This window comes from Fringilla coelebs (genome assembly GCF_963513975.1).
Source record: "Fringilla coelebs genome assembly, chromosome: 1".
Lineage (NCBI taxonomy): Eukaryota > Metazoa > Chordata > Aves > Passeriformes > Fringillidae > Fringilla > Fringilla coelebs.
The window spans coordinates 38,040,612-38,064,921 of record NC_140028.1 but is presented as its reverse complement, the minus strand read 5'-3'; the positions used below and the strand labels follow the sequence as shown (position 1 = coordinate 38,064,921).

Sequence of the window (24,310 nt, the reverse complement as noted above, 5' to 3'; positions counted from 1 at the left end):
AGGTTAACCCTGGGTGGATGCCACCCACTGGATCAGGTTCCTCAGGTCCCCATCCAAACTGGCCTTGAATGTTTCTGTGGGTGGGGCATGCACAAGTTCTCTGTGCAACCTGTTCAGTGTCTCTGTACTGTCTTGAGGAAAGAATTTCTTCTTAACATCTAATCTAAATCCTCTCTTATAGTTAAAACAATTCCTCTTTGCCCTGTCCCTATCTGCCTATCTAAAAAGTTGCTCTTCTGCTTTTTTTATAAGCCCCTTTTAAGTACTGAAAGTCCTTAATCTCACCTTTCTAAAGTCATGATTTCTGAATCTTGGCAGGTTTCTATGGCATATTATTAATCTTTTCATTTTGGAAAACTGCAATTATTTGTCTTCATGAATGTAACACTTATTCTATAGTATGCAAAACCAAATGTGCCACTGATATATTGTTATAACATTGTAGGAAGTGCCAAACATTTATTTAGGTTTCAACTTCCACTTTTTTAATATTTATATTAAAATATGAATTTGTTTATATTTTCTTAAATGTAATCTCTTGTTATTGTAGTTGTAGAGGAAATTTTCATGTTATACTTGAGTTCCCAATGTATGCCCACTTAAAGTAGACTTTTCTTACAACAGACTGAATAATTTAATTGGTTGAATCAGAAAAAAATGTTAATTGTGCTAGTTAAATTGTGTTCTGTTATGTCTCTGTAACTCCCACAAACAAAATAACATGACTACAGTAACTGAGTAGTTAATAGTTCCACAGATTTTTGGATGTAATATTCCTGGAAGAGGAGAGAGGACTCATAACAAGCTTCATAACAAACTTTCTAACGTCTAGTAGTCAATATGAACTCTTGTTTTTTCCACTCTGCTTTTACATCTCCTTTCTCTCCAGATGGCCCTCCATCCACTTGCATTCTGGTACTTGGTATCTTTTTTGGCCCTGCAAGATGCTGATAAGTTTGATAATACTGTAATTTTCCTTACATGTGAGCACTGGATGATATGATGTCCTTAATTTTATTTTTGGAAGAAATCTTTCTATACCAGCCAATTGTTGCTAAATATAGTGAGAGGCTTATAATACACAGTGCATGTTGGAATTTAAAGCAACACCTTACCCTAAAAAGTTGACATCACAGTTTACTTGTGCAGCTGTGTATGAAATACAGAGTCATTAAAACTGGTCTAAAACTTTTGGACATTGTGGTGGTTATTTGTGTCTGTTTGTTAATGGGATCTTGCAGATGTCCACTGGGGCAAGCGTTGTCAGAGATGGATGTAGGGACACATGCCTCCAACCCTGGAATACTGCTTGGCTGTGTTTCTCTCTGTAGGCCTCCTTTGAAATACTTCAGGGAAACTTGTTGAAAACTAAATAATGCTGTACCTAGGGTATTAGATTGGGACTGGAAGAATTTTTGTTGACTGACACAGGTTGGTTGTTTGGTGTCAGTATTTCAGTGTTCCTGGTGGGTGTGCTTGAGGTGCCCTTCAGCAGTGGTGAGTTTCTGCAGTTCCTGCTGCTCTGTACAGCAGCACCCAAAAATGTAACTCAGACACTCTTATGGCAGCCAGGGGTAAGTTAAAAGTGTTGCTTTAGACCCAACTCTGAAACTGTAATATAACATTATGATATAACCCCAAATCCAGATGTGGTATTGCTGTAGGCATGTCTGATTTAAGATCTGCCTATAGGGATTTCTACATTTTACTATAGGTATAGGTTGTGTTAAGAATGTCTGGAGCAAAGATACTAAAGATATTTGCACTAAAGATAAGGTGTCTTATAGAACAATGTTAATCAAACTGGTTGGAGAATCTAAATTAAGAGTTACCTTGGTAAATGAAGTAGGTGTTTGTCCACAGAAAATGAAGTGTGGGATTTTTTGCGATTTTTTTTTTCTTGTTTTATTTATTTTGTGTGTGTGTGTTTGGGGGGGGTGTGTTTGGTTTTTTGTTTGGAATTTTTGTTTGTTTTTTATTTTGCACTTTGTTTTCCATCCTCCCCATCTTCCCTCCAGTTCTGATTTGTCAGTTTAGTTCAGTTACTAGAGGAGTTGGGGGAAAGGCCTACCTTTGACATGCCATAGCTAACATATTCAAAGGCTATTTTCATTTGTTGCTGTGACTATAGAGTCTGAGAAATATCTTGGGCTCTTTGACATAAATGGCTCTTAGCAGCAAATATAACATCAGTGGATTTTTAGCAAGTCTGTGATTTCAAGTCCATTTTGTCATATTGAAGTTAGTGAAATACTGCAATGAAAAGGCCATATGGAGAACTGCTGTCTTCCCACCACAAAAGCAAAATAGAATTGATTACTGCTGGTTACTTCTGGTTTTGTGTCACATGTGTATCTGTTAAGATTTTTTTAAGTTGATATTTCCAAACCATGGTCTGTTATACCTTTGAAGTCACTTGCAGACTATTTTTATGTGGCCTGGGAAAGTTGATTAAGGAGAGCAGGTTTATATGATAAGCAGCAATATACATGTGGGAAGTTTATTAGGAGAATTACATGTCCACTACTAGAAGCTTGCAGATTTTGGCAACAAAAAAAAAAAAAAAAAAAAAAAAAGGGGGAAGAGGGAAAGACAGAACAGAATTCTATGGTGCAACATAAATCACACTTCTGATGGGATCTGCTCAGGCTGGTGTCTGAAATGACAATGGTTGCATCTCAGTGTAAAGCAAAGTGCAGAGGCCACCTGTCCCAGAAAGTGTTTTGTGACCAGTACTGCTCAATGCCTTCACCAATGACTCTGACAGGGAGATCAAGTGCAACCTCCCCAAGTTTGTAGATGACACCAGGCGGGGTGTGGAGGTTGATGTACCTGAGGTCCAGGATGCTGTCCAGAGAGAACTGGACAAGCCAGAGGAGTGGATCAGTGTGAACCTCCTGAGGTTCAGCAAGTCCAAGTGTGAGCTGTTACACTTCCATCAGGGTATCAATTACAGACTGAGGGTTCAAGGGATGGAGAGCAGCCCTGCTGAGAAGGACTTGAAGGTGCTGGTGGGTGAAAGACTGCACGTGACCTGCCAAAATGTGCTGGCACCACAGAAAGCCAATCGTATCCTGGGCTGCACCAAAAGCCATGAGGCCAGCAGGTCAAGGGAGGTGATTCTGTTGTTCTGCTTTGCTCTTGTGAGACCCCACCTGGAGTGCAGCATCCAGCTCTGGGGTCTGCAGCATAGGGGAGGCATAGATCTCTTGGAGTGAGTTCAGAGAAGAGCACGAAGATTATCAGAGGTCTGGAATTCCTCTCCTATGAGGAGAAGCTGAGAGAGTTGGGGTTGTTCAGCCCAGAGAAGAGAAGGCTCTGTAGAGATGTTATTGCAGTCTTTCTGTACCTAAGGAGGGGCTTATAAGAAAGATGGGTACAGACATTTTAGGAGGTCTTGTTGTGATAGGACAAGGGGTAATGATTTTAAACTGAAAGAGGACTGGTCTAGATTAGATATAAGAGACTTTTTTTCATGGTAAGGGTGATGAAGCAATGTAACAGGTTCCCCAGAGAGGTGGTAGGTGCCCTGTCCCTGGAAACGTTCAATGTCAGGTTGAATGGGCAACCTGATTGAGTTGAAGATGTCCCTGCTTATTGCAGGGGGATTGGACTAGATTGCCTTTAAGGTCTTTTCTGATCTGAACCATTCTATTATCTCTCCAGGAGGGTGTTCCCCCTTGGCTCCTGATGGTGTATCCACACCTCACCTGAAAATTATGGATTGCGTAGTGCCGCTGTTTTTGGAAAGGCCATGAAAGGACCAGTGTTATATTTGTTATGTGTTGTATTTGCCTTTCACTTTGAAGGGATCTGGACATAGCTGAGCCTTTTCTGGGCAATTGTAAGATTTGTAGTGGGAAGTGTCAGCATGAAACCAAAGTTACCTGAGTTTGACAGGTCAGTATTAGTAAGCTACCTAGAAAAACATGGCTTTAGCCTGTGATATATACCCTCCATATCTGTTAACTTCTTCCATCAGATAACCTTTGTGTAACTTGAATCAGAGAGAATTTGTTGGTAGGTCACACAAACACGATCACTGTTTCCATTTCAAAGGGTGGAACTATGTAGATGGTAACATGCCTGGGGTTATGGAGGTGACCACAAACCTCCTCTGTCTTCCACCCCCACCATCCTGGGTGAGGTCCTCCACGTCTGCCTGGAGCTCTGCTCTGAGGGGTGCCTGCCTCAGAAGCCCTACCTTGAGTTAGCACTGCTTGTTTGTCAGCTCCTGCACACTTTCTCAAATGTCAGCTTGACTTCTCCTGTGGATTTACAAGTTCTCAAAAAAGCCTTTGGGTGTCTTCTGTGTTACTTTGTCTTCTAATAGATCTAGAATATAACCTCTGCAGCTTCAGTATGTGACTTCCTGCATTTAAAGGGTTTTTACTGACTATGTCTAATCGGATAATCAAAAATTCTCATGCAGAAACTGTGGCGACTGGTACAGAAAAAACATACTAGCAGTGCATGTGAAAATGCCTACCTTGCTTCAGTGCTAGAAAACCACCTGTTTATTTCTTGCAAGTTAAAAACACAGAATTACTTAAATCTTGATCAGCGTCTTTTCCTTTTAACTCAGAAATATGGTCTGTGAGTTGTAGCTACTGAAGAGGCAGATGCTTGTATTCATAAGTGAAGCAAAGAAAACATTGTGGGGCAGAAAATAAATATCTAAGAAAACTTGGCTTGTAAGTAGTTGAAGTATCATCTGCAGGTTGTCATGCTTTTTCAGTTATCAACTGTGTAAGACTTACTAATAGGTGTAAAAGATGGAAGTTTTTGCTCCTCTCTGTCTCTTCTAAGTGTATCTATGTCGGTTTGTATCAAACTTAGCCTAAAACAACACAGTTCTATAAACCACTCAATTCCCCAATGGGTGGGGATAGAAGAAGGGTTTTTAGATTATTGATTAACTAGTCTGGAGAGCCCTCAAAACAGGCCGTGGACTTCTGGGCTGGGAGCTATGGGGTAATTTCTATGGAAAAAATTCCTCTTTTTCTGAGGGAAGAATTTGTTCTACCTTCATTTATCCTCATTGATTCTGATCTCTTGTATTAGGGATGTGTGTAGGAAGCTCTTGAGGAAAAACAAGTTTTCCAAGATAGCATTAGAAAGAGATGAAATCCTCTCAGGAGTCTTTTTAGTTGCAAAATTCTGGTTGGCAGGTTAAGACACAGGCCCAGCAATTGGATACTGGCTCCCTCCTGCAGTAACCCACTCCTTACAAGTACATCCCTAATACTGAAATGATGTAACTGCGTAAATGAACAAATGATGGGTGACCAGTAATTTAATAAATTGCGTACTTCTGCTTTTCTCAAGTCTCTGTTATCTGGAGTACTTGAAAATAAAAATGACTTCTGCAACATTTGGGGAAAATTGTCGAAACCAGGGAATAGAAAAGTTATTGCAAAAGAACACTGGTACTGTGGCATCTTTATTTAATAAGCAGCCCTTTATATTTTAAACACCATTGTTGCAATGTTGCATATAATAGTCATGATACATTGACAATTACTTGCCAAAGAAAAAATTTTATAAAAACAGACGTTTGAAATTGCAGAGATTTTCTTTGGGGTGTCTGAGCAGTCACATTCATGGCTGTGACGACTTAAGGAGGATGTGTGTGATATAAGGCTTATAAAATAGATAATACTGCAGGGTTTTTTCTGACTGTTTTGGCAGTGTAGTTAGAAAAGCTTTTTGGATAGCCAACCCCTTTTCTCAGGTTTGAAGATAAAATTCCTGTGAGCAGGAGCTTGTTTTACCAGCCCTATTAGTCTGCTTAATACATGCTTTCTTTAAAGAAAATTAAACATAAATGTTATTTCTAAGCATATTTAACTCTTTTCTAGTTAAATATTCTAACTTACAAGCATGTTTGATGTTTGTCATATTCCAAATTGGGTTTGTTAAAATGTATTTATTTTTAAATGTAAACAAGATTTTGATGTTGATTTTTACTGTTCCCAGTCATTAGAAACAAAGTACTTGTAAAGGCTGGCTGTCTGGGCCACTGAGTTGAGCTTCTGGTTGTCACATCTGCCATCTTATGAACTAGCTTTCTAAACCTTATTAAGTTCAAAGAGCACTTGGCTTTTGCTTCCAGTATTCTTGCTTTTTGAAATTCTTACCTAGATCAGTTTGAATGTTGTAACAGAAATCTGACTGTCCGAAATTTATTAGATGCCGGTTTCATACTGAATTTGCTCTGGTGTCGATTTTACCCATCTTAATAATTTTCATTTACTGTATTAGGATCTGTCAGTGTTTTGATAAATAGCAATCTATCAAAAGTAAGTTAAATTCCCCTTGGACTCCTTCAGGATAATCTGTAGTTGTACCTGAGGTGTGATTGTTGTTGATGTGGATGATCAGAATTTTGTGCAATGTTGTACTCTGGCACAAATACTTCCCTAGGTTTACTGGAAGCAATCTTAAAAGGCAGTTGAACATTTTAATTTTCTTTTCCTCATTCTACATCATGCCAGTTGTTTACAGACAATCTTATGGTTTAAGTACAAACTATTTTGGTCTTTAGCTATGCCGTCTTACATTGTTTTATGTAAGGATATATGGATTTTAAAAAATCAGGGGTAATAGAATGGCACAAAAATTACAAGTACTAAAATACTTCAAATTTGAAAATATATATGAAATACTGATTAAATTTGAGAGGGCTCTGCACTGATGGGCTTAATTTCTGTGCTAGTGTTTTGAAGGGAGTCCTGAGCTTCTCACTTAATACTAGGATGGTGAGTAAGCACAAGCTGCTCTACTGCTAGGAGAGACATTCAGCTGTGTAATGCTTAAAGGACACCTTCCTTGGCAATAACATTTAAAAATACTAATTCTCTTACTCATCTGTAATCCTCTTCCAGCAGCTTGAGTTCAGGACTATAATGGAACCTATTATGGGGAAAAGGTCTATGACTCAGCCATTGAGCCATGCAAACTCTTGGCTTCTTTAATTGGCACCATTAAATCTTTAGTGGTTTTTCTCTCATAATATATAGGTGTCATTGGTATAAAATGCATCACTGCTGAAGATATATTGTACCTTTTGCTCTTTGATTTCTGTGACTTGATCAAGCATAGGTTGGTTAATCAGACTTTTTTAGAATTACTGCTTAACTATTTGGGAGTGTATTGAAAACAAAATGTAAGAGAGCCATTGCCCAAATAGTTACTTTCCAGGTTATTTTCCTTTTCTGTTTAGACACAGGAGAGGAAAAAGGAAAAACCTGTCTTTGCATTGTGTTTTATCCTCATAGAAGTTATTTAACTTGAAGACTGGGTATCTTCTACGTGACAAGATAGGAGAATTTAATTCTTGACCAGGGGAGAACTGGCTTGATGTAGTTGATTTTTTTCCCCTGTTGCAGGCTGCTTTTGGGGTTGCTTTGGCAGGTTTTTGATTGTGTGTTGTTTTTTTGTACTATATTGGAAAGTGAATGTGGAAACAGCTGTAATTTGGGAAGGGAGTCAGACATAATGAGAAACAATTTAAACACTAAAAGTTAAATGTTTGAATACATATTTATGTTTTAGTAAATGCCTGTATACGAGGAACAATGCAGCTTTTAACTCTTCTTTTGTTTTTTCTTTTCTCCAAATACTAAATATGGGACACTTAAAACTTTTCAGTATTTATGTTGGTGTAAGAATTAGTGCCTCTGAAAGAGGTGTGTGATGAGGGCTCTGGAAAACTGTAATTGTTTCTTACATCTGAGGAGTCTGCCTTGTTGTATCTCCAGTTGGCAAGATGGTTTGCTTGTAACATTTATGTATGCTTTTTGAAAGTAAGTATCAAGTAAGTGACAGAAAATGTTTAACTATGTTACTTAACACAAAATTTACCTGATTGTGTTTACAGAGTGAGGGCAAGCTGCTAAGCTGTAGTTAAAAAAGATCTGAAGTAGGACTGACACTACATGTTCCTCATGCCTATAAAATAGAATGTAATCTGTGTATGTAACTTTCTGTGATAGAACTAGCTTTTTAATGACTTTGGTTTTATTGTTTGAGGTATGGCTTGATAATTTGTTGACTGTATATTATCCAGTAAACCCCATCATGAATATCACTGAATCCCTTGAACCAGGCAGACTCTTCCTACATACAGTGCCTCTCTTTATATCTTTGTAAAAATAGCTAAAGTGATGCCTCAGGTTTTAGCTTTTATATTTTTCACATTCTGTACTGCTTTAGTGTGTAGTTCTGAGCTTCATATCAGGGGGGATAGTAAGCTGTCTTCACAGAGTAGGTAGACAAAACAATTCCTTCTCTAGCTTGGGACCAAGGACAAATGATGCAAATTTCAGGCCCAAGAGTATAAACAACAGTGGACTGAAGAGAGAAAAACAAGAAGGATGGGACTTCATAATCTAAAGCTATAATTGGACAATTAAGTCCAATATGCGAATGGACCGGAACTTATAAAAGCGTGAAACCCCATGACCAGTCATCCATTTTGAGACCATTTTGGGTTCATCTTGGGTGTAGCCCTGGCTGGGCTCTTGTACTGCCCAAGGTGTATCCATTAAAGCCTTCTAATAAATACTTACTTTATTCTTTAACTCTCCCCAGCCTCTGTTCTAGGTCAGCCTTCACGCAGCATCAAAACTTCACCAACCACTGATTCATTCATCATATTAAGTCCTCCATAGAGTGTATTCTCCATTTTACATATGAGTAAACCAGTACAGAGGAATAGGGAATTGCCTGAGGCAAGAGTGATAGTAATGGGATTTGGGGCTTCTTTGTGTGTGTTATGCTGGGCTGTATTGCCCTGAAGCTGAAGTAGGTGCTTTCTTGCAGTCATCACTGAGCAGTTTTCAAGAAGACCCATTGCAAGTTCTTTGCTGGAAAACCCTCTTAGTAAGAAATGAGTATGTAATTTAAAAGAAAAGGAAAAAACAAAACCCAACAAAACAAAAGCCCATCTAGGGGAAAAAAATAAAAGTATTGCAATGAGTTGAGGCTGGTAGGAAGAAGTAACTTATCTTTCCTGATGTTCACTGCTTTCATCACTCCTTGTAGTCCTTCCTAAGGTAACATGATTCTTGTCTTCAGGTTAATCATTTAGATCTGATTTAATCTAGAAGTCTCATCCATCCTGTGATCTGCATGAGGCAGCAGTTGTAGAGTAAACTAGGGAAGACACGCTGTAGGTTAGAGTTATTCTTGTAGAAAGTTAAGCAATAGGGCATAAAAATCCATTTAGTAACAACAGTTATTCTTTGTTTTCTAATATCTGAACTATTTTAATGATTAAGATTGTAATTTAAAAAAATAACAATATGTTTATAATTTACAGTGTGTTTTCTTAGGGTTACAATGAACTTTAAGTAATCTTTTCAAGACAGCATTGCATGTTTGCTGTTTCATTCGCAGGTTGATTCATTGGTCAGTGCCTGAAAAAAAGGTTTTGAATTTTTGCTGGACAAGAACAGTTTAATATTGGATAAAAAAGGGTTAGCAAAGTAATTCCAAATTATTTGAGACATCTAATAGAAGTAAAAGTGATGGTGGCAGTGGGATTTTGGAGTTTCTTTTTCTCTCATGATGTGGTATTTCTTTGTGATTAAGGAAATGGCATTTAGAATGTCAAAACAGAAAGCTACAGTTTTAAATTATGAATATCCTAGTACTAAATGTGCTCACCTTTACTATGAGATTGAAACAGCAGCAATTAAACACTTTGAGATTTGGAGTAGACATAAACAGTAGAGACAGCTTGATTGGAATACTTTGGATGTAATCTTATGGTATCAGAAAACATTTATCAAATATGGTCTTTTGGGAGAAAATTCTGAGATGAGGCTCTTTTAATCAGAGCAAGTTAGCAAATGTAAAGATTAGAATCATTAAATAATAATAATAATTGGTTTAGAATGGTTTAACTTTCTTTCTTTTGTGGTACCTTAGTATTTTACAGTATTAGAGGTCCATGTGATCAGAGAATTCTGTGTGCTTTTTAAAATATGTAGCAGAAAAGACTTGAGTGCAAGTTACAGTTAAAAAAAAAAAAAAAGGGCACCAGCACAAGTAATGAATGAAAAGGATTTCATCTTTTGCTTGTGGATACTGTAGAACTTCACCTTGCAGAGAGGGAAGATGGCAAGGGAAGAAAAAGAGTATTGCATTATTTGCCTAGTGGGTCTCTTCCAGTCATCCAGATAAAATATCGTTGAAGTGAACGTTTGTCAGCTCCAAACTGAAACCAAAGTGTGGACCATCAAAACCTCCAACCAAACCAAACCATCTGTGCTAGTAGTGTTTCTTCTAACGTTTCAGCTAATTTTTCTTGATCTGGTACACTCTTAACTGTAAGATATCTTGTGAAATTATAAAAATACCTTATTGCGAACCACAGAACATTGAGTACTCTGATTTAATAAAAATACTTAGGGGTAGTATTGTGGAAGTATCTTGGGACTTCAGTAGACTACTCCTTTCTATGGTCAGGAGTAAAAACTCAGGAGTTCTAGTCCTTTTTAAATCAGTTGAAATCTTTAACATCTAACCCCATTGGCCTTTCCTTGAACATGCCATACATATTTATACCTTTGGGGAAAACTTGTTATTTCTTGGGGTGTGCAGATAGGGGAAGTGATAAAGTTCTTAGTAAAGACTCTCTATGAATTGCATCCTCTTTTCACCAGCCTTGTCATCTGATGCATGTTTGTCATTAAATTATGACTGGTATGGTTTTTTATACATGCAGTCTTCTTAAACATGGATCTTTAACAAGAAGCTGATGGTAGGGAACTCTAAAAAGAAAATTGCTGGGCTTTTGTTTTCCTAAGTATATAAGGAAGGAGGTAGGAAAGTGATAGAGAAGTTATATCTATTCCTACTCTATTGGAACAAACATCGTACGATAATAAATGTAATGGCCTAAAAATACATTTGAAAGCATTTTACTGGTGGTTGCTGTATCTTACTGTTTATGAATGTTTGGTGTTGTGCTCTTCAGTTGCTGAAGAGCAGCTCAGTCACGTCTGTGAGTGAGGACTTATTGGGCAGCTGTGGTCCCTAGGCTGTCTCTGGGATGGCTTTCTCAGAGGTGGGCTAGTCCTGTTGAAGACCCTTGCATTAGAGTGCCCTCAGAGGTGTGAGAGGTTGCCCTAGGGCAGGTAAGAATGGCAAAACAGAGTGTGAATTACATCAGAAAAGCTGAAAGGACTGGCTGTGACTGGTGTCTTTCTAAAACTTCCCAAGACTGGAAGCCCAGAAGAAAGGCCACTCAGGTGTGCATACACAAGCTGGGTGCAAGGAGGACACCCTGAAGGTCGAGTTTGAGGACTTCCTGGTGCAGGCATATTGTAATAAAGTACAGAGGCATGTAGTGATGCCAAGTAATCAGATTGGGGCAGTATGCAGTTGTAGCCACATGATGCCCATCTGCTCCTAGTGGTTTTCCTTGCATTCTATTGCAGTTTGGTCCTTTTGCAGTCTATAACTTCCTCATGAAGGGAAGTGTAGGGAGGGGCACTCACCAATCCTCTCCTCCCTGGTGGCCGATAGGAGAACTTGAGGGAAAGGTATGAAGTTGTGTCAGGAAAGGTTTGGTTTGGAAAAAGGTTTTTCCCCAGAGGTGGTTGGGCACTGGAACAGGCTCCCCAGAGAAGTGGTCACAGCTGCAAGCCTGACAGAGAAGCATTTGGATGTTTTCAGGGACATGATGTGACTCTTGGGGTGTCCTGTGTAGGGTCGAGAGTTGGATTTTGGTGATCCTTGTGGGTCTCCTGCAAGAATCACTGAATCACTATGATTCAGTGATTCACTGTTAAAAAGAATTAGTATTGTCCTTACAAGTAATGAACTGGAGCTCACAGGATGTTTGTCAGACAGGTGGACATTTCTCTCTTTTGTATTTACTTATCCTTAAGTGCTGCAGAGGAGGCAGGAGAAAAATGTTTCCTGGCCTGCAAGTCTTCATCTTAAGCTAATGAAAAAACCCATCCCAAACATACTGCCCTTCTCTCTATAGTTGTTCTCCTTTCCTTAGACTAAAATAAACTTTTTTATTATAAATGACAAAAAGATGAAGTGTACTTATTCTGAATTCAGATAGAGAATACTTTATTAGATCTTTGGCAAATCAAAAAAGAGGTATTGCTTCTGACTTAACACATACACCTTGTATTGTAAGTTTTTTAATAGTATGTATTTATCAAGTAAACATACAATATAGTATCTTATTACCCATCACCTTATATTTTTTACATTTATAGCCTGTTAAGTAAGATTTTCTGTAACTCTTGGGTGTTAGAAGGGGTGGGGGAAAAAAGTACCAGAATAGAAACGCTCTTCATGTTGTGGTAATGCTATTACTGCTACTATTACTTGCAGCAGTGAAAGCACAGATGGAACTTTTTCAGTTTTCTGTGGTCAGAAGACCAGCACTTGTGCCATGTATGCTTGTCTTTGATTTTCTCCTAAACCTGGTGCCGTGTGCTGCATGTCACTGTGATGTAAACTTGATAACAGAAAGATTATTGATATGATATGAAAGATTATTGATATGAGTAGATATGATCTGTTTAAGGTCCCTCTGAACATGGTTCTCTGAGCAACTTTAGTCTTCTGCAGAAAAAGCTAAGTTTTAGAGGGCATTTATTGCTTTTATTACTGTGGGCAGGCCCTAAGTGTTTAATATACCAAGTCAGCCAGGACTGTTTTGTTGCATTTTCTTTTTCTGGGTGTTTAGTGGTGTATAGGGTGTTTAGTGGTGAACATGAGCTATGGTGATGGCAATACAATGTGATGTATGAGCAGGTTGCCCTTCAGAGAGGATGCATCTCCATGCATTTGACGTTCAGTAGCTGAATGGAGAGAATTCTGCTGGTGGAGGGAGAGGAGGCTCCATGTACAGGGCAGTACAGTTTTGTCTCTCCCCTCAGGACCTGGAATTCCAAGGCATGGCTGTGCCCAAGAGGAGGGTGTTTGCATTTGTCTGTTTTGGAGGAGCTGTTTTGCCTCTACAGTGAAGCAAAGCGGCTGTGGGGAACATGGATGCAAGCCCAAGAGCAACAATTCGGCCTGTATAGAGGCTAAAATGTTGGGGTAGTCTTTTGTAATGCTAATTTATTTAATCATAAGAGTTTCATTATTACTGTTTTGGTTGAGTATGTGCAGATGTTTCTTCCCCTTTACTGGAGAAGTTGAAGTATTGTACTATATTCTCTGGAGACTCTTTCATCCTGACACATTCTTACTTTACTGTGTGACTTCCCTATCTTGCCTGGTGATGAGCAGTCTTGTCTTAGAGGGGTTGGAAAAGACTAATGGTAAATCTCCTGGATATTCTCTAATCCAAGGAATTCTCTAGTAAGCACTAGAGAATCGTAAGCACTTGATAGCTGTGCCTGGGAATAACTTCACAGACACAACTTCACAAAGAGAATACACACATTTTTTAGTACAAATGTTACATGGCAGAATCAAAGAACCATTAAGGTTGGAAAACTTCTGTGGTAAAACACGTTGGCATGTTCTGGCATGTCTTCTGCTCGATAATGGAGCACGCGCAAAGTGAAGTCCCCTTTTGCTGGGGCCATACGCAGAGGGCAGGCTTGAGGTGGACAGGCTGTCAACATGAGCAATAAGCTTTCACCAGTAGAATTCAGTACCTAATTGTCCCACCCTTTTTATATGTCTCTGCAACTAGAGCTAGTAAAAACTTGCCGAAATCATGAGTCCTCAACCAGTCTACATAGTGATGATGGAGAGCAGAGAGTCAGGCTGCTGTTGTGTAATACTTAGGACCTGCCCTGCTTGCATTAGGGGTAACTTTATACTGCTAAGTCAGTCAATATTGCAAAGCAATCCCTAGCAAAAAAAGTATTAATAAAACATTTGTCTTGTTGACTATCATATCACCAGTTACATACAATCCTTGTGGTAGCTGTTGCAATGTCTTACATGTAAAGCCAATTTGGAGCATGCATGCTTCTTTACTGTAGGGATGGCAGTTGTCTGAGATTGCCTGGTCAACACTGATTCTGATCAATTCTGATCAATGGACAGCAACTTAGGATATCTCTTATGGGACAAGTTAGTTGTTTCTTGAGCTGTGAACAAACTGTCAGCACTCATTGTGCTGGCTGATATTTCATAGCTTAGTAATGGGTCTCACTTTTTCTGTGAGCACAAAACACTACATATAATTGCTGTAGAATTATAATGGGATGTTTGCTTTTTGGATGGCCACATTAGTATCATTTGTCTTTTTTAATCTGTGTTTCTTCACAGAGTACATGACCAGTAAATAAATAATTCTATTACTGTAGCAGTGCTGAGACTCGATTAAGAAACTCTGTACTTTGCATAACATGATTTTATTCCTCCAAATAGTGTAATTGGGTGATATTTTCAGCTCCACCAAATTAGAAATTATAGCAGTTTTACAGTGGTAGCAGAGGGCACTAATATTGGGTTTAATCACTTCCACTCAACTGTTAGGATGCTATTGGCATCAGATTTATTTTTTTTTTTAAACCAGAGTTTTAAAAAAAATCTGAATCAGCAAGTTATAACTTGTTTGTAATCGTACTGTTTTTAACAGGTTCCCAGGAGCAGTAAGAGAGTGGGATGACTTAGAATAGTCTTAGATTATTCTGTTTTCTCCTAAGACTTGATTAAGAAATGGTATTGCAGCAGCACTTTGTTAAAACATTAACTCTTTTAATGCACAGTAGTTTTGTGTTTCTAGAAAGGTATTACTAGAACTTCTGTTTTCTGTACACTTTCATCTGTGTCCTGAAGAGGTATGTCAAGAAATTTAAATTCCTTTCAAGCCTATTTGCAAAATAGACTTTCACTCTCATGTGGGGTGATGTCTTTCCCTTTTTATTGCAGAGATCACTGACAGCACTTGTTGGTTTATAAATCCCAGTTGTCACTTTGGAACTACAATTTTCTTAGGAGGGTTTCTGAATTACTGAGTTACTGGTTGTTTCTAAGCAGAATCATTTTTACCAAAATATTTTAAGTTTAATATTAAGTATTTTCATATAGTACAGTAAAAGAAACGTACACATCTTCAAGGTAGTAGTTTCACAGAAAAGGGGAGGGATCATCATTCACAATAAAGGAGAAGAAACTGATCAGTAAAACATATTTTTGAAACAAGGTGCAAATGTAGTCTTGAGGATCTTTCTGAACTTCACCTAGTATAGAAAAAATACTGTACAGCTTTTGCTGAATGCAGGTACTGGCATTTGGCTGGAGTTTTGGTGGTGGTGTTGATTTCTGTTTACTCTAAGGTTTTTACTGATATGTGAGCTCTGCATATGGACAATGTCAGGAAAGTATTTATGGAGGTCTAGAAAGGGTGACACATGTTTCACACTGAGGTGGCACTAAGAGAGGCCTAATTCTGAAAGTATTCATGAGACGAGTTGAGAATTGCAGGGCCAAAGCAGTGTATAGAGGCATGACTCAGAAACTTTCCAAATTAGTCAAGATGAGTAGTTCATTCTAAATAATCCAGAGAGAGGATGAATCCTATCATTAACCTTTGAAAGGAAGAATCCCGGAGCAGTTTGGTTATGTGATGGCTTTTAACACCTTTTGGGCTGTCCCATGAGGAGGGATACAAATTCAAAATGAATGATCTGTGTGGCACTAGGTAGAGCTGATGCTGGAAGCATCCTGTAGTGTGTGTTAGGTTTTCAAAGAATTTGTACAGATTGCTATTTTAACTTCTGCAAAGTGAAGGTGGTAATTGAACAGGCTTGCAGTTGAGAATGTTCTGCAATGATTTACCTAAAGTGAAATTATCCGTTGCATGGAGAGCATACCACAGTGGTTTGTATTATGAAGTCAGTACTGACTGAGCACTTGCTTTACTGTTAGACAACTTAGTAAACCAACATTCAAGAAAATTTAAATGAAGTGTTGTTGTTGTAGATCTTTATTTAAATATGGAAAAGACCATGGAATCTGGAAATAATACTTAAAAGGGAAATGAAAGTGTAGTCCTAGTAAAAAGTTGGGGTTTTAAAAAATTGTTTGTTGTTTGGGGCTGATGTTTAAGTTTCACAAAGTTAGCTGAGTCACATCACATACTTTGCTGCTCTTGCTTCATGCTTTGTAAAGCTCAATGTTGGCTCAAGCTGCTGCTCTGTTAGGGAAGTGACACTCAGCTGCTTTCAGTACAGTTGATTGTGGTTCAGTCCTTGTTCAAGCATCAGAAAGACTCCTCCTTAACCTCCCTCCCTGCCACTCACCCTCATTGGACTAATCCTACGTCTTGTCCATCTTGTAACAGGCCTGGTTTGAGACAGCTCTCTGTGCTTTGGGCTGGGGAAAATGAGCTCTAAAAATGTAAGCAGCTGTGAAACACAGGCAAATTTGTTTTAATTTTTCAAGTCTTGGTGATACCTGTTTGGAAGCTCAAAAATAGATTTGAATTCCAGAAATTTTGGAGTCTAGAATCAGACAATTCTATTTCTCTAATAGTGTTTTCATTTTTAATTTCCTTGGGTGTTGTTGGCTCTTACTGATAATGCTGTATAGCCTGTTGTGCCACAAATTGTTTTAACACTTTGGAGTTCTTGAAGAATCTCTGTTTTTCTCTAATAAGCTGCAATCTTTAGGAGTGTCCTGCATTGTGATATTGCATGTTAATAGCATTGATTAACTGTCGAGCAGTGGGAATTGATGAGAAAATGTCCATTGTAAAATTAAATGGAATTACTGAAGACTGTGCCATGCTGCTGGTTAGGGAGGTGACTAGCCCCAGTAGTCGCTGGTAGGAGTATTAATGTGAGCTCCAGGTTTTTTCACATGATTAAAACAGGCCATCTGTTCTTTGTTAAATGTTTACAAAAACAGCTTTTCTCTAAAAGATTTAAAGAGATGTGGGTCTAGTAAACACACCAATATTTTTGAGCACCTTTTTCACCTTATTTCAAATAATACCAAAAATAATTCTGCCGCAATATCAAATAGGATGAATAGCTATTTGTGTTTAATCTCCACTGGTTTCTTTCCCATGGAAGATTAAATTCTGTACTAACATTGTAAATTATGGCTTTGTTACTACTAAAAGCAGCAGGAGAAGCAATTTCTGTGAAGTATGCAGATAATTTTTTTCCATCTTTTGATAAAAAATTTGTAATATACATATTTTTAAAAATATAAATATATAAATGGAAAATGGGGTTCTTTCATTAGAAATTGTGACCCTGTAACTAGAGCTAATCCTTTCTAGATTTAAAGAAGTAGAACTATTTGAAATAATTCCCTGTGGTAGGCTTAATCTAATATTTATAGCGAAAGCCTGTTGTTCGTCCTTTTCTCCCTACTTAAGAAAGAGCAGACAACTGGTTTGGGGTAAGAAAATGCATCTTTCAAGCTGCTTCCAGTCTCTTGTCAGTAGATTTGTGCTGCTTCTACACAGCTTCACACTAGGGAGCAATGTGGGGTTGTCAGTTAGGGATAAACGGTTTTAGCATATTGCAGGCGTACAGCCACAGACTTCCTAGAAAAATAAAAGTATTCACAGCTCTTTCTTTGAAAGTGCTATAATTTAGAAAATCATGTGTAAGTGGATTACAAAACCTGCCAAACTGCAAGGGGAGTGGCACGTGGCAAAAGTAATATATTTTCAACTAATAGCAAATACAGCCTACAAAGCCTAATTAGGGCAGAATTGTCTTTTTGTAGCTGCAATTCCAGCAATGTAGCTGTAGTTCCAGACATTCTGAATTATATGAACCAAAACCATAGTATTTTTATGCTTGGTAATGCACATAACTTGATCCTTTAAATAAAAGGCAGTAAGCTTGGGGTTTTTTTAGTATTTGTTTCAGGCATAATGTTTTAGTCTAATGTATAGTTGTTCTAGAGCCTGAGGATGACTCTTGTGGATAAGGTTTCTGAAAAGTAAGAATCTGAAATTTCACGGGGTACTACAGTGGGGCAGCAATTGCTGCCATTCTCAGGGCCTTGCATTCTGGCCAGACCTTACCTTAAAGTTGGAAATGTCAAGTCATGAAAAGCTGACACTGCTGTTGTGGAGATTGGAAAGATTTGCTTTTGACTCTGCTGAAAGTTGTTGATCAGACTTAAACAAACAAAAACAACCCACACGTCTTTCAAAGGCAGCAAGGATTTATTTTTTTGAATACTGAAGCATTTATAAAATATAATATTGATTCAGTGATGGTCATACCACTAATGAAGTTGCAATGTTGAAAATTTTGTAAAATTAAATGTACACGGCATTACTGGATTTCTTGTGGTTTTTAATATTTGTTGGCTTGGCTGTTTTGTATGCATAAGAGGAAGAAAATAAAACTACTGATTCTGACCTGTTCTAGGAAGTTGTGCCTTATACATAAGCTTCTAGGTAATTGTAAAAGTCTCTGTTAATATGGCAAACTAATAAGGTAGTGCCAAATTCAACGTATTTGCTCAATACAAAATCTACAAATAAGGGAAAGAAAACTCTGGAGTTGTTGTATGTTATATATAGCAGGTGAGTAGTATTTTAAAACAGGATTGAGTATGGTAGGGGACAGATCAGTGAAAAAATTGGTGAAACTTGCCCTTGGAATTTCTGCAAAATGTAGGATGCATGAGATACAAGATAGCAGGTAATGCAGAAATATATTGACTATCTTTCAAAAAGAGAGGTTTAAAGTACTGCTCTGAAAACTCAGAGATGAGAAGTATTTACAGATGATCTCAGTAATATTCCTGTGTTTTCCTACCTAAAAATTATGGTTAGTGCAAGCACATAACAGTCTGAGGTACAGAGAAGACAGTTTTATTCTGTGTCATATAACAAATCTGACACACTTAATTCAGTCAACCAAATTCACAACCAATCAGAACATTTTAAAAGGTTTCCATTTCATGTAATTGCGTAATTGGACTGCAAAACTCATTGTTACCACTGACTTTGTGGGGTAGTGTTTTCTATATAGATACCCAGTTTTTGTCAACTTTCCAGCACAGAGCTGTACGTGCCAGTGGTGACTGCAGATTTCTAGAACAGGTCTTGATTGATACCTCACGATGCCTATAGCATGTGGTGGTCTTGAAGTGGGGCTGACAGATGCAGTGCTAATGCAATGAATGCATGGGGTTTTCATTAGACCTGGATTTCCATTGCAACTTAAGCCCTTTTGCTCTAAAAAGGATCTTAATATACACGTGGAGGACGGAAACATGCAGAAGTCACCCTTGGAAGTCCTTGGTTAAGCCAAGAGACACAGACCGTCAGTCTGTGACTCAGGCCTTCCCTCTTGTTCTGTCTCTTCCATGAAGAACTGTAGTGTGTAGCATGTACCATTCAGACCTCTCAGACAGCAGAAAAAATTCCTGTCGTACCTTCCTGATAACCTTGCTCCTTTTGCTTCTGAGTATTTGCGTGTGCTCAGTGCACAGTGGGTTTACGTTATTGTGAAGAAATGGCAGAAGTAGTTGGGACTGCACTGGTTCAGTTTGTTTACATTCAGAAAATTGTATTAATATATTTGGAAATATACACATGCATTCACTTTCTCATGTAATATTGTCAAGAATTTTGTTTCCTAAATCTTAAGTGCATTTTTATTTAGTTCTAGATGGCTGAAGTTGATTATCAGTGTATGCCAATCAGTTCTCCTCATGCTTAGGGATTGGTTTTGTAGTCATTAATTTGCACGCTTGCCACTTTTTGGTAAGTGCCATTGGAAAAAAAAAAGTGGAGAAAAGGAAATGCAAAAAACATTGCAGCTACACTGGCACTGCTTTTCATAGAAATAAAATTCTTATGTTATTAACTTTTCTTCTCCGCAGTTCAGCAGATCAAATATCTCAAATGACTGTCCTTTTATACCATGATTAATCCACCTAGAGTCATCCTGACTTAATTTTTAGGGAACAGAAAAGTAGGAGAAACAGAGAGAGAAAGAGGGTGGGTAAAATGATCTGACCATATATGTAGATGCAAGAAAGGCATCAGTACAGTGTCATGCTATTACTTTTCTTCTAGAAAAGCACTGTCGTCCTGCATTTATAACCATGGGCAGGCAGAGAGAAGCAGGTCAGAGCTTTGATAGGCTGCAAAGTCATGGTGGAGCTTAGATATCTTTTGACTGCAGACTCATGGATCTTTGTGTAGAACAGAACCATTGAAGTCAAAATAGTTGTCAATATATCCAATATATTTTAGTGTAGGTATTTAACATTTGTGTAATTACACGTAGGTTTTCCTGTAGTTTGTAAGTTTGGTATAAACCTGATATGCACTTATTGTAGTTCTCTGTCCAGTCTGGAGCAGGAGCAAATCTGTTTTGAGTACAAGCTGGAAGCAGTGGATCTTTGATATAAAACTTAACCTTGTATTACATTTTCAAGTGGCTTAATCCTTCACTTGCTGATCAAAATACCTCCTGTCACGGATGAACCAATGTAAATTGCCTTAATTAATTTTTTGTCAATATAGCCTGTGAATACACTTTTATTCTCCTTCAAATGTCTAGAAACAAAGTTTAACAATTTTCTCCCCAAAGGACAAAATTCCAGTGTAGCTTGATAATTTTTAATAAGTTAATAATTCTACTAACAACTATTTTGAAATGTCTGAAACAACAATTGCTTTAATTTTTGCATTGACATGTTAAAGACTAAATATTTTCTATATTTCCACGTTATACAAGCTTTAGAATATTTTTAGCCTTGATATATCAAGAATCTCCGGTCATTTTGCTACTGTTCTGACTGCAAAAAGCATTTTTCTTTACTGTAATTCTGCACAGTGTTTCAGATATGCTGACTCTTGCTAATAGGTTAATCTTGTGCTTAATATTTTCTCCCTCTGTTACCTCATGCTCCAAAAGAGCAAAGTTTTAGAAATCAAAGTTGCAGATCTCCAATTTTTATTTCTATTTATCTCTCTCAGCATTCTCCGTCGGAACCCTTTTTAGAGAAACCAGTGCCGGATATGACTCAGGTTAGTGGACCGAATACCCAGCTAGTGAAAAGCGATGATTATCTGCCGTCAATTGAGCCGCAGCCACAGCAAAAGAAAAAGAAAAAGAAAAACAATCACATTGCTGCAGAAGGTCCCAGTAAAGGTTTTGGTAAGGAAGACTTTCCTGGGGGACTTGACAGCCAGAATCTAAGCAGAAACTCAGTGGATTGCTCCCAAGAAGACAAGAAGAAAAAGAAAAAGCCCAAGGCAAAAAAAGAACCGAAGGATCCTAAAGAACCCAAGGAAAAGAAGGAACCCAAGACCCCCAAAGTCCCTAAGACCCCTAAAGAGCCAAAGGAAAAGAAAGCAAAAAATACCACGCCAAAACCCAAGACCAGCAAAAAGGCTAGGTAAGTCAGGAAACTTGTATATGCAGTAAGAGATAAACAGTGTGTTTGTGGGATTTCTAGAGCATCTGTGCTAAATGGCGTGGGTGGAGAGGAAATCTTGTTTTGTCGTTTGCCTTATACCATCTACAACATCATGTTTTTGAGAAGCTTGGGCACATTTCTCTTGTTTGACTTTCCTGTTTATGGCTTCGCAGTTATTTTAAGCAAGCTGGAAAGGCAGAAGGTTAGTTTTTCCTTTCAAGGCAGAAAAGTTTCTGGATGTGTTAGATTTCAAAAGTAACTCTTTCTCCTCTAATGCTCATCTCTCTTTGTGTGTGGTGGAATTTTTGTGTTGAGGAATTAAACCGCTTCAATATTAGGGTTTCAGTAGGGTTTCAGAGATGAAGGCTGAGAGCAAAATGGTTTGATTCTATTTTTCCCTAAACAAAGAAGTTAGGTACTTCACATTGTTGTACACTGTACAACCCTTACAGACACTGTTTTATACTAACACAACTCATGGGCTCTAAGCTCTGCTGTTAAAAAGGCATTTTTATACGGATATTGATGTGTCCTCACCTTAAGGATGATATTAATTTTCCTGTTTCACGTAAAATCTTTGTGGTTAGACCAGATGGTTCAACCATGTTTCTTAACTGGGTTTCTTAACTTGCCATTCAGCATCGTGTACCTTTATCAGGATAGGCTTAAAATGTTCCAGAGTAGTACGAGAAAGCATAAACTGTCATTACACATGAGTAAATATGTCATAGGTAATAACACAGATTCTTTCCTTGTCCCTCAAGTCCCTAAACACCGTCGTTATAAATGCCTACTTGGAAGAAAACTGAGACCACAAAGACATTAAAGCTCAATATTTTTTTTTCATTTGTACTTAGAATTTCTTACAACTGTTCTGAATTTGTTCCAAACATCTGAATCTGTTTTTCAAGATGTGGCTAGAGTTATAAAATATAACTTCCAGATGGAAGCACAGCCAGACTTGGTTAATCCAAATCAGTTTGCAAAATCCATTTGTATTAGGGTTTAAAAATTGCACTTAATGAATCAGCTTTGCATATATTCTGCAAGACTATTTATTGGTTAGGTTTGATACAGCTCTGTAGCTAAATGAGGATGGACAGTAAGATGTCATTTGATGCTTTAACAAAATAAAAAAGTTTCTGTACTAGCAGAGATGATGTTTCCTGAAGAATTTATAAACATTGGATGGTAAAATCAAGTGTTGTTGTGTACAGGTTATATTAACTGATCAGTAAATTACAGTTGATCAGCATATCCCTATTGCTGCATTTACTTTGGCTGTGTACCAGACTGTCCTAAGGATTGGATTTTACATACACAGCAGCAATTCACAGCTTAGAAAATCTCTTAAGTTATATATCATCCAACGTGTCTTTTTTGAAATGGAAGTACTGTATCCGCTAAAATAGCCTTTTGATAGAATCACAAAATGGTTGGGGTTGAAAGGGGCCCCTGGAGATCATGTAGTTCAATGCCCTTGCTAAAGCAGGCTAACCTATAGCCAGTTACGTGAGGTCCATCCAGGACCAGGTTTTTAGTATCTCCAGGGAAGGAGACTCCACAGCCCCCGTGGGTAGCCTGTTCCAGTGCTCTGTCACCCTCTGTGTAAAGGTTTTCTTTTTAGACAGATGGAACTTCCTGTGTTTCAGTTTGTACCCACTGTCCCACGTCCTGTCAGTGAACACCTCTGAGCAGTGTCTGGCCCCACTGTTTCCACACCCATCCTTAAGACACTTGTATGCATTGGTAAGATTTCTTCCCAGTCATCTCCAGGCTTAACAGGCAAAGCTTCTTCAGACTTTCCTGTAAAGATAGGTACTCCAGTTCCCTAGAGTCACAGGTTTAAAGGCTGACCAGGCTACATCATAAATGTTATCAGATTTTTGCTGCCAAAAAGTAAAAACTGTTTACTGCAGGACTTTACAATTGACTGCATTGAAACCTTGTTTGATAAACCATAGTTAGAAGGAGTCTGCCTCAAAAACACCCTGATGGTCTGGACATCAGAGCTCAGAGCTGCTCTGTCCTGTCCACTCAATCCTGATACCTCTATGCACATCTTCTCTAAATCTTGGGACACGCAGTGCAGATTAAAGGAGCAGTGTTTCCTCTGAAGGAACTAAACACTGCTTGCTTAATTGTGTTTGTAGGCGAGTCTTTATCTGCTTTCCCATGCAATGACTCTTGTCCCTGGCTGGCTGGGTGACTTAATGTATTCTAGTAAGTAGTAAGCTCTGTTCTTTTACCTGTGAGAGAAACACATTTGGAACAACAGCAAGAGCATTGGGTGTTCCTTGTGCTTGCTCAGGGATGTGGACCAAGTCCTACTTTTGCCTACTTTTGTAATGGGTTTGTGTCTCTTGTTACCAAATGCTCTCCTGAAAACAAGGTTGTTCTCATTTTGTGGTCTTGTTGGCTTCAGTATTAAGCTTCTTTAAAGAACGCAGAGACTGTGTGGGGAAACTTGCTTACTTTAGCAACAACAAAGACTTGAGAACCTGCCCAGTGACAGATCACTGAATCAAGTTTTTTAAATAAATCAACAGTGTAAGTCACAGTATTTCAGCAGCACTAACTCCAGAAAGGAGATATTACAGTAGCTTAGATGAGTGAGATTAATGCATGTTAATACAGATTATAGATGATTATGTAAAGTAAAATATTTTTATAAAGTTAGTGTCGGGCATGTCTTTACTGTTGCTGCTTATAATGCTCAGTATTTTGCTTCTAAGCATTGAAAGGAATAGGTGTGGTTTAGAAATATAAAAATGCTGTGTGTAACTAATGGTCCTCATTCCTGAGTAAGATCAGCTTCAATAGAAGAGTTTTGCAATTGAGTAGAATTAAGGTAAATAAAGTTAGATATTTATTGAAGAGCAATATTTTTTGGATAGAGCATAATGAGTCCTTAATAGTTAAGTTTGGCACAGGCTGTATGAGAGCATACACA

General features: G+C 38.1%; 1 protein-coding gene across 8 annotated transcripts in view; it reads left to right on the top strand.

The window, feature by feature from the left end:
• CHD7 (chromodomain helicase DNA binding protein 7) overlaps window positions 1-24,310 on the top strand; it is a 133,306-nt gene that overhangs the window by 52,769 nt on the left and 56,227 nt on the right. For all 8 annotated transcript variants that reach the window (XM_084222133.1, XM_084222132.1, XM_084222135.1 and 5 more), the window contains one exon: window positions 20,915-21,336. In XM_084222133.1, the coding sequence (XP_084078259.1) occupies window positions 20,915-21,336 (422 nt within the window). The remainder of the gene's footprint in view (window positions 1-20,914; window positions 21,337-24,310) is intronic.